Source organism: Macrotis lagotis, chromosome 5 (assembly GCF_037893015.1).
Source record: "Macrotis lagotis isolate mMagLag1 chromosome 5, bilby.v1.9.chrom.fasta, whole genome shotgun sequence".
In the NCBI taxonomy this organism is placed as follows: Eukaryota; Metazoa; Chordata; class Mammalia; order Peramelemorphia; family Peramelidae; genus Macrotis; species Macrotis lagotis.
The window spans coordinates 254158511-254169094 of NC_133662.1; the positions used below are offsets into that span (position 1 = coordinate 254158511).

General features: G+C 60.3%; 2 protein-coding genes across 4 annotated transcripts in view; one reads left to right on the forward strand and one right to left on the reverse strand.

The window, feature by feature from the left end:
* The window catches only part of BAZ1B (bromodomain adjacent to zinc finger domain 1B), a 58220-nt gene extending 53934 nt beyond the window's left edge, over nt 1–4286 (forward strand). For all 3 annotated transcript variants that reach the window (XM_074189429.1, XM_074189430.1, XM_074189431.1), the window contains 4 exons: nt 391–509; nt 1945–2087; nt 2861–2964; nt 3048–4286. In XM_074189429.1, the coding sequence (XP_074045530.1) occupies nt 391–509; nt 1945–2087; nt 2861–2964; nt 3048–3408 (727 nt within the window). In that variant the 3' untranslated portion in view covers nt 3409–4286. The remainder of the gene's footprint in view (nt 1–390; nt 510–1944; nt 2088–2860; nt 2965–3047) is intronic.
* FZD9 (frizzled class receptor 9) lies at nt 4070–9546 on the reverse strand. The gene is given in 2 exon segments (XM_074189432.1): nt 4070–8148; nt 8151–9546. Coding segments are annotated over 2 exon segments (1824 nt in total). The 3' UTR covers nt 4070–7720.
* Between the last annotated feature and the right edge of the window lie 1038 nt (nt 9547–10584).

A 10584-nucleotide genomic window follows, 5' to 3' on the forward strand; every position in this document is an offset into this window, starting at 1 on the left:
AAATTCTCACTCAGCTCTGATTGGATGCCATTGTTACTCCTAAGGGTGAGAGGATTAGGGGGTGGTGGAGGAGGATGAGGTCAGAGCTGTGTGATCCTTGTCTCCGGATAGACTGTTAATCATGATGTGGGTGGACTGGTGCTTGCTGTAGGTCACCTGCCACTCTTATTTATAGCTCCTGGGATAGAACCATCAAGGTGACCCAGCACCTGTCAACTTGCAGTCTTCACCTTTAATATGCCAAACTCATGCCATCCTGGGTCAAATTCAATTCTCACTCATGATGGTTTGGATAAATATGTACACAGTGTGGATGCTGCCAGGGCCTGTGTCCTCTTTTGGAGCTCAGTTTGGATCCAAGTCTCCCTATGACCTTTCTTTCCCAAATAGGAATTATACTGAAGATTCAGATGATGAGGATGATGGAGAAGAGGGAGATTCAGAGGAGGATGAAGAGGAAGAGGAGGAGGAGGAGGAGGAGGAAGATTATGAAGTGGCTGGAGTTCGACGTGAGTTTTTGAATGCAAGACTGAACTTGGATTTCATTTGTCCAATTTAAAACTTTCTACTTCCCATAACCAAAGATTGCCCTGAGAACCAGGGAGCCCTTCACCCTGATTGTACTCATGCTCTCTTTCTTTCTACTCCCTGTGGGTCATGGTTATAGCTACCTTGGGCCTCATGTCAAAGGGGGCTGGGTGTGAGGGGGAGCTGTCAGCATTGGGGGGCTGTATGTTGAGTATTAAGAAATGTTTTACCCTAGCCCCTCAAACAGGGGCTTTGACCTCTTATGGATAGACGGTGCTGAGTGTGCCTCTTGTCTGGATTCGGTGAGCAAGTCTTTCCCCCTGTGGTGGCAGATGGCACTTTGACTGGTTTATCATGGCTTTGATTCTTTGTGGCCAGGAATGAGGGCGCTCAAGGCCAAATCCCTTTTGTTCTAGACAGTCTGAAAAAATTTGCCCCTATATTAGTCTGTTCAGATGACTTTTAACCCACCATGCTGATTCTAGTTTGTGCTGTCCAATTTCCCCACAAGATTCTGAGACTAGCTATTTGGAAGGAGGATGGTTATTAGGAGTTTACGCTTATCTGTGATGTAAAAGGTTGTAACAGAATCACTGGCCCCAGAAATGTTTTCCCTTTTGGGGTTGGCAGTGAATTGTGAAGGGCTTCCCAGGATTCTGCTTGCTTTGGCCATTGATGACTACATTCTATGGCATCAATATCATCTTTGTCCCACGACCACCTCCCACCCCCAGCTGGACGCTGTTGCCTCAGTCTGTCCTCTGGAAGTTCTGCTCAGGGCCTTAGTTCCTAGTTCTTTAAAACTCATCCCCAGGGGCAGCTAGGTAGCCTAGTGGATAAAGCACCGGCCCTGGAGTCAGGAGTACCTGGGTTCAAATCTGGCCTCAGACACTTAATAATGACCTAGCTGTGTGGCCTTGGGCAAGCCACTTAACCCCATTGCCTTGCAAAAAACAAAAAAACCCTAAAACTAAAAAAACAAACTCATCCCCCTCCTTGTTAGGAGTCTCAGGACAGGGGAGGACAAAGCTTGACTGAGATCAGCCTGGTGGCCCCTTGTGTTCTAGTCTCAGTAGAAGATGCTTGCCTCCTTCAGCCTCTTGTTGGGCTGGGTTTCTTTGAAAGGGAATTCTGGGTCTATTGGCATTTGCCCAAGGGTCCTCAAGATAGTGCTCTGCGTTCCAAGGGGATTGTGAGCAAACGAGGTTTCCCAAGAGCTCCCGTGGCTGCTCATGGAGTGGGTGAATAACTTGTTGGAATGGGGGTGTGTGGGAATTCTGGCAGCTTCTGAAAAGCAGCGCCCACCCCACCTCCTTCTACAGAGAAGGGGAGGGAGGGACCCAGCCTTTGGGCTCCCGTGCCATCCAGATTCTTGGCTCTAAAGCCACAGTTTTCTTCTTTTTTTTTTTTTATTAGTACGACCCCGAAAGCCAGCCCGAGGCAAGCATGGTGGCATCTCCACGACTCGGCCTGGCCGCCGGGCAGGCAAGAAGTTACATCCTCCCAGGAGACCCCGGCAGAGGGCCCTGGCTGGAGAGGACGCCGAAGTGGATGAGCTGGTGAGCTTGAACTATTTTCAGGGACAGGTGGGGAGTCCCCTCCCCCCCTCTACTTCATTGGGAGCCGGCGAACTACAAGCAGGGCCAGCTGGGACTTATGGCCTTCCAAGGACCCAGCTATGCCCGGCATCCCTCTGGATTTGCTTTCCCACATTGTCCGCAGCTTGTTTTTAAATAGCAGCCCCCGTCTCTAGGGGGCTTGGAGGGGCTGGGGCTCAGCTTGAGAATGCCGGTCATGCCTTGCTTGCTACATTGGGCCTCTTTCTGACAGTTGTTGGAAAGGACCCTCCCAGCCTTGGGACTGTCAGTGCTGCATGTCCCATCCCACCCCCCCCCCCCCCCCCAGCCTAGCACCACCCTGGGAGGGCTGGAGGGGCTGTGGGGCCTTGGTCAGCCCTTTCTCTGGAGCTGGACAGCTCTTCTCGGTTTTGGGGCTCTCTCCATGACGGCAAAGGCCTGGGGGCCATCGGCTCTATCTGGCTATGGAGCTCTCCCCTGGCTCAGCTCCTCAGGGAAAGTGGATGGGGGCGAACCTGTTGCTGTGCTCCTGGGCTGGGCCATGCTCCTCATTCCTGCTGGAGCATTCTGGCCTCTTATTGGAAAGGGAAGAGAAAAGGATCAAACTTGTTCATCTAGGACTCTTGCGCACTGTCCCACCTCTGAGTCCTCCACCCCTACACAATACACATCACACACAGCCCCTTCTTTCTGCCTGACTCCCCTCTCCCCACCTCATTCCCTTCCTGCCTCACCTTCCCTCTGCTTGGGCTCAGGTGCTTCAGACCAAAAGGGGCTCTCGCCGGCAGACCCTGGAGCTGCAGAAGTGTGAAGAGATCCTCACCAAGCTCATCAAGTTCCGCTTCAGCTGGCCCTTCAGGTCAGCACCCCACCCTTCCCCCACCCCCTTGGGCCCATGGGGGGCTCCTCTGGGTTTCCCTCACTGACGCTTCCTCTCCCCAGGGAGCCTGTGACCACGGAGGAGGCGGAGGATTACTTTGAGGTCATCAGCCACCCCATGGACTTCCAGACGATGAAGAACAAGTGCTCCTGCGGCGCCTACCGCTCGGTGCAGGAGTTCCTGACCGACATGAAGCAGGTGTTCGCCAACGCGGAGCATTACAACTGCCACGGCAGCCACGTGCTGGCCTGCCTGGCGAAGACGGAACAGTGCCTCGTGGCCCTGGTGCACAAGCACCTCCCGGGCCACTCCTACGTGCGAAGGAAACGCAAGAAGCTCCCAGACCAGCCCTTGGAGGAGGAAGTGGGGGACAGTGACCCAGAGCCGCTGGGACATTCCCGGGGGCGGAAGAGGAAGAAATAAAAGGAGGTCGGGACAGTGTCGGGGCAGCGGGTGGGTTAGATTGAGCCCGATTTCCCAGGGATGGTTCAGAGGGAGGGCAGCGGCCCTTCTCAGAGGCGTCTCTTCACTGCTGCCACTGCCACTACTGGGAGAGCACCTGCTTCCGATAGAATAAATGTTGTTAGGCAATGTTGGTACTAGGCTGGCTTCTGTGCCCCGGGATGCATGGGGTGGGGGGGCGCTCTCACCGCCGGGGCGACATTGTGGGAAGTCAGTGAACTGCCCAAGCGTCCTGGGAATCCTGCCCTCCCCCCCCCTTCAGCCTTCCGGGTGGGGCTAGAGAGGGCCTCGATGCCCTCCTCAGCTGCCTGCAAAGCCGAGCCCCTGCATTCACCCTGGGGAGGGCCAGCTCTGCTACACAGGACCAAGAGAAACCAGGCCAGTGGGCTGTTGATTTTAAAAAATATATATATATACACACATACATATATATATATATATTTATATGGTCTTGATTTTTTTTGGAACCCTCTCTCCCAACTCTCTCCTGCCCCCAGTAAAAGTGGGTCCATCCCCCCCATTCAGAGGTCAGTTCATTTTTCACCAGCATCATGAAACAGTTTGGCTTTGAGGTGATCTTGGTGGGCTCCAGGGGACGCTCCCTCCTTCCCTCCCACCCCCCCCCACCCCCATCCAGTTGAGGCACTTCACTATCAAAGGACTGGCGATTCCTGCTCACAGGCCGGCTCGGGATCATGCTGCGGCCCCTCCCCCAGGAAGGGCCCCGGGCCCATCTCAGCCAGAAGAGGTTGGGGAGCAGGACAAAGCGGGAAGAATTTGAACGTGTAACTTTTTTAAAAATTGATTTTTCTAGTTATTAAAAGTTGCTTGTTTCAGCAGTGATATTGTATAAAGGACACCTTGTAAAATAATTCTGTCGTCTTGCTTTGGCACATGTACAGGACAATTTATATGAAAGCTGTGTTTGCTTAATCCTTGTTCCCTCCCCTCCCCAGCTCATTGAAAGCCAGAATGGTGTGTGTGTGTGTGTGTGTGTGTGTGTGTGTGTGTGTGTGTGTGTGTGGTGGTGGGGGGCTCTAGTCTTTGCTCCCTGACAGCAATGCTACTCCCCCCCTCAGCTCCTTCTTGCCAAGTGTTGAGGCCCCAGACTCCCAACTTGGAGAACTCAGAGCATTTCAGTGGCCCCCAGATGGAGAGCCCTTTCCTCTGTGAGTCCTTAGCCCTAGTTGTTGTATTTAGGCAAAACTTTGTAGTCTTGATTCCCTTTTATGGCCAACTTTGATAAAAAAAAAATTACAGAACAGGGTTAAATTTTTTTTTCTATCAAGTTTGAATTTGGAAACTGAGCCCAGCAGCTCAGATGTACCTATTTAAATAAACCCACAAAAGTGATGTATCGCCTAGGATTTGAGAATAAAGTCTTTACTACCAAACTGCAAGGTGTGTGTCCCTATATATCTTATCTCGGTGGCAGAGAAGGAGGATGTGTGGGGGACTGGTTCCCGGTGGCTGATGTGGATCGGTGGTTCCTGGCACCAGTATTCACAGCCTTACCTCCCACCCCCGCAGGCCCAACTCTTGTTAAATATTGAGCATCTGATGTTGCTTCAGTGACGTCCGAATTGTATGTTTTTTTTGTTTTAAAAAATTGTCATTCGGGAGGGAAAGGGCCTGCCAAAGACCAGGCTCGTAATAAATTGGAATTTTAAACAATAAACATCATGTACTTGTGTTTGTTTAAAAAAAAACATCTAGTCTCGAGGGTCTTCAGCGGTGGCAGGCCTGTGGTGGAGGTGACCCAGGCCGATGGCAGACTTGGCTTGCCAAATGAGGTGATGTCGTTGTCTATTTTAGCCACAGGGTCAGGCCTGTGGGCCGCTCTGAACCTCTCCTTCCTTCCTTCCTGCACAGGGCTCTGATGTCCTGCGCAATCTGGGCTGGGATTTTAAACCATTTAAGTTACACTATTAACTGGACTGTCCTGAAGTCTTTGTTTTTCTCAACAAAAAACGCCATTCCTCTACTGAAGTAAGGCCCTGGAGGTGGCTCTGGGGAAGTTTTCTTGGGGCAGTTTATGTCCCCTAAAGCTTGGCACCAACCACTTAGTAGTTGGGGAATGAAAGTGACCTTGGGAGGAGTGGGGGGTAGGTACCCTCTCTCTCCCTGTACTACTGAGGCAAAGTGTGGACTGTGTCCAAGGGATGCTGACTGAATTAGCCCTTGAAAGTTTACCTGGTGCGTTGCTCACCTCTCCAAAGCACCGGAGAGGAAGAACCTGAGCTGAAGCTAGGAGCACGAGATGAGGGGCCCCAGCCTCGGACTTAGCTGGCCTGGGGCCTCCTGGGCGACTAAGCAGCATCCTCACATTTGTCTGATTTAAAAATAGGTTCTTTCTGAACTTCCCATAAATCCCTGAGTGTATTCCCGAAAGGCCTGGTCTGAGCTTTGCTAATGAGGTTGGGGGGTATGATCCCACTCTGGGCCGGTTTGCTTGTCGCCACCTCCGGAGCAGCTGTCAGGTGACCTTTGGCAGCAAAGTATTCCCCAGTGGGTGACCATCTTTAATGAGTTTGATCTCTAAAGGAGAGCTAAGGCACTCTCCCTCTGGACTGAAGGAGATGGGGGACTTGTGCACCTTCCCTCCCCCACAACTTGGTAGCCACAGTAGATGAATGGGACCATTCATGGGACCAGCAGTCATTAAAAAATTTTGTAGTCCATCTGGTCAAAGCATTAGCTTCATTTATATGTGAGAACAAAGGTCTAACGATTGTGTTTGTCCAAGATGACACAGACTTAAGAGATGGCATTTGAACCTTTATGCTTTGGCACTGGTCTTTGTTGGGGCTCCAAGAGCAGTGAGGATGCTTGGGAAGCCTGGAGCTGCAGACCCTTCCCAAGTAGCCCCATCCTGGGAACAGGGTGTCTCTACAGTAAGGGCCCAGTTCAAGAGGTTTGGCTCCTGTTGGCACTGGCTCAGCAGGTATGAAATGGGTCATCGTGGGGTCCTGGGAGAAGGGACTGCAGGCTAGAGCCTCCCAGAGCGCCAGCTCCAGTTCAAGATCGATTCCCACTGTCCGAATCCTGGAGACTGAGGTTGGATCCATCTTGAGGGTTCTACTTCTCTGAAGAGGGGGTCCTGCACTTCTGACCTCAATCCCTGACCTGAGATCAGCAGCTGTACTCCAGGGGTTCCACTGACCATAAGCACACACCCCTCCTCTTCGTCCTTATCAAAAAAGCAGCATTTGGCAACTACCAATTCTTGGGTTGTTTTTCTGGGACAAATATTAATGGTGGGGGGTCAGGACAACAGAATGGCTGGCGAGGAGGTTGCCGCCTCGTCACATAGAAAGGCAGAAGGCAAGGGAAGAGGAAACCTTCAGCCTAGGTGTTGAGGTGAGCCCCTTCCATGGCCAAAATACACATGGTGACCCATGTCTGGGCACAGGCACGGGAGGTAGGGAGCTCCCTAGCTGTGGGAAGATGCTTCCCTATTGGCCTGGGCTCCTTAGAGTCTTCCTCCGTCTCCCCCACATATCCCTTCCTGACCTTAGGGTTCAGGTGGAGTTTCCTTTCCCCTCCACCTCTAGCCAAAGCCATTTCCAAACTGCATGAATAGGGGCTGGGGGGAATAGAAGACCCATTGACCCATTCCGTGTCCTGAAGACCTGAGGGCATTCTTGGTAAGTTTTTTGCAAGGCCGTGGGGTTAAGCGGCCAGGTCATTATGAAGTGTCGGAGGCCCTGACTCCGGGGCCAGTGCCCTGTCCACTGTGCCACCTAGCCGCCCCAACTGAGGGCATTCTTGCTTCCTGAATGGGGGTGATGGACGTTGGGCAATGCGCCCAGGGAGAGTGGGGGAAGGGGGCGAGCTGTTTCCCCAGGAGGGTCAGTCAGGCCCGCCCGGCTCGGGGAGCGCCCGGGGACCTTTGTGGCTTTGTCACCTTGGGGAGGTGGTCGGTGCGGGGGCCGGGGGGCCGGGGAGACCCTCACTAGGAGATGGCGGCGGCTCCGGCGGGGCTCAGGGCCCAGCTCCGGCCTCCCGTGTCCGAGGGTGCCCATGACCTTGTAGTGCGGTGACTGGGCGAGGCCGGGCACGGGGGGGGGGGCACGTCCGGGCCCCCACCCGCCCGGGGGCATTGGGCCTCTCCCCACCCCCACCCGGGGGCAGCCTGGTTTCCAGCATCAGCCGGGCACGGGCAGGCAGCGGGGCCACGCGGCTGGGGGCCGGTTTATTGGGGGGGGGGTCGCCGCTTCCTCGGGGGGGGGGGGCTTCGCAATAAATTACAGCATTAAATAGAGTCCGGGGCCTAGAGGCGCGCGGGGCCCTCGGGGAAGGGCCCCGGCTTGGCCGCGTGCAGCACCAGGGCCGGCGCCTTGTAGCGGCACGGCGCCCCCCGGCCGCAGCCCCCCGGCGCCCCGCGGGCCTTGGCGCAGCGCGCGCGGGCCCCCGGCGGCCGGCGGCGGCACAGGCCCTGCCACGTCTGCCACGTCTTGGAGCTCCACACCCACACGCCGCTGGTGATGCCCACCACCAGCGACATGAAGATCTTCAGCATGAAGACGGCCACGGTGGGCACGGAGCCCCCGCGCAGCGAGCAGTCGCGCCGCGCCCCGGGCGCGGGCGCCGCGGCGCACGGCTGCTCGGCCGCCCGCAGGCGCCAGTGCTCCAGGTTGAGGCGCTCGTACACGTGGCACACGATGACGCAGGTGGCGGGCACCGTGTAGAGGATGGAGAGACGCCGATCTTGACCATGAGCTTCTCCAGCTTCTCCGTGTTGGTGCCGCCCGTCTTCATGACCTTGCGGATGTGGAAGAGCGCGGCGAAGCCGGTGAGCAGGAAGCTGGTGCCCAGCGCCAGGTAGGCGGCCAGGGGCACCAGCACCAGCCCCGTGAGCGCCGCCGCGTCGGCGCCGCCCACGTAGCACAGCCCCGTGAGCTCGTCGCCCGCCACCTTGCGCAGCGTCAGCGCCACGAGCGTCTGCAGCGCCGGCAGCCCCCAGGCCGCCGTGTGGAAGTAGCCGCCGTGCGCCTCGATGGCCTCGTGGCCCCACTTGCGGCCGGCCGCCAGGAACCAGGTGAGCGTGAGCACCACCCACCACAGCGAGCTGGCCATGCCGAAGTAGTAGAGCAGCAGGAAGACGAGCGTGCAGCCCGTGTTCTCCAGCCCCTCCTGGATCACGTAGGCCGCGCCCGCCTCCTGGTCGCAGGCCACGCTGCGCGCGCCCGCCACGGCGCGCACCAGGAAGGCCAGCGAGTACACGTTGTAGCACATGGACAGGAAGACCACGGGCCGCTCGGGGTACTGGAAGCGGCGCGGCTCCAGCAGGAAGGTGAGCACGGTGAAGGCGGTGGAGCAGAAGCACAGCGCGGCCCACACGGCCATCCAGCCCAGCGCGAAGTCCTTGTCGCGCCGCGACCACAGCACCTCCACGCCGGGCGCGCAGCGCGGGGCGCAGCCGCGGCTGCGCTGCACGTACTGGAACTTGTCCGGGTTGGCGCAGGCGGGCGGCGGGCGCGGCGCGGGCGCGGGCGGCGGGCGCGGCGCGGCGGGCAGCAGGCCCAGGCCCGGGCGGCCGGCGGGCGGCGGGGCGGGCGCGGCGGCGGCCGCGGCCTCGTCGCCGCCGCCCGTGGCGTTCTCGGGCGCCTCCATGCACAGCGCCTGCGGGTCGTTGGGCGAGGGCAGGCGCGCGCAGTCCAGCGCGTCGGGCCAGGGGAAGCTGAACTGGCGCATGACGGGCGCGCAGCGGCGCCGGGCCTGCTCGCACATGGGGCGGCAGGCGGGGATGGGCGCCGACACCTGGTGCGTGCACATGGGCGCGTACAGCGAGCACAGGAAGAAGCGCAGCTGCGCGTGGCAGCCGTACTCCACCAGCGGCGCGAACTCGCGCAGCTTGGCGGCCGCCTCGGCCTGCGTGTCGTGGCCCAGCAGGTTGGGCATGCGGGTCAGGTTGTAGCCGATGCCGCGGCACATGGGGATGGCCACGGCCTGGCAGCGCGCCCGGCCGCGGCCCCCGCGCTCGCGCTCCGCCTCGTCCGGCCCGGCCGCCAGCTCCAGCGCCGCGGCCGCCGCCGCCCCGGCCGCCAGCAGCGGCGCCAGCAGCAGCCAGGCGGCCCGCGCGGGCCCGGGGGCCATGGCGGGCCGCCGGGGGGGAGGGGAGGGGAGCCGCCGCTCAGCGCGGCCCGGGGCCGCCCATGCCGCCCCCCGGCCGGGGCCGCCGCCGCCGCCGCCCGCCTGTGCCCGCCGGAGCCGGAGCCGCCGCCGCAGCCGCCGCCGCTGCCGCCGCCGAGCCCGGGAGCCTGGAGCCGCCGGGGCCCCTCGGGCCGGGGCTACCCTCGGGGGCGGGGCGGGGGCGGGGCCCGCGCGGGACACGCCCCCGGCCCCCGCCTTAAAGGAGCCGCGCGCCGCCGCCCGACCCGGGCCCCGCCTGCTGCAGCGGCTGCCGGGGGCGGGGCCGCGCAGTGAGAGCGGGGGGGGGGGGGGGTGGCACGAGGCCGCGGCCCCGCCCCGCCCGCAGACCCCCCCCCAGGCCCCGCCCGGCCCGGCCCCGCCCCGCCCGCAGAACCCCCCCAGGCCCCGCCCGCAGAGCCCCCCCGGCCCCGCCCGGCCCTGTCCCGCCCGCAGAGCCCCGCCCGGCCCGCACCCCCCCCAGGCCCCGCCCGGCAGAGCCCCGCCCCGCCCGCAGACCCCGGCCCGCCCCGCCCGGCCCCGCCCGGCCCGCACACGCCGGGGTCGGCTGCTTAAACTACTCCGGTTTAAAGTTTCTGCTGCAAGATCCTCGGGTCCCGGGCCCGGCCCAGGGCCGCCCCGCTAGGCCATGAGCAAGGGCCTGAGGCCGGACTCGGGCCCCGCCGGCCCCACGGCCGCCCCTCGCCGGACTCCGCTCCCCCCTCACCCCCGGCCCCGACCGCCCCTTGGCCACCCCGGCCTCAGCGCCCGCGGGCGCTCCCGGCCCGGGGCTCCTCCTGTCTCTGGGCATCCCTGGGGGGCGCCGCCCCCAGACAGCGCTGCCCCCTGCCCGCCCGGACAAGCCTGCAGAGAAGCAGAGCAGGCCCGGGCACCTGCCGGCTCCCCCGTGCCGGCAACATGGCAGTGACGTGCCCCGGATGATGCGGCTCCTCGTGGCATTGCCCAGAAAGGCCCAAACCCGACGCAGAGTCCGGACACAGCCCT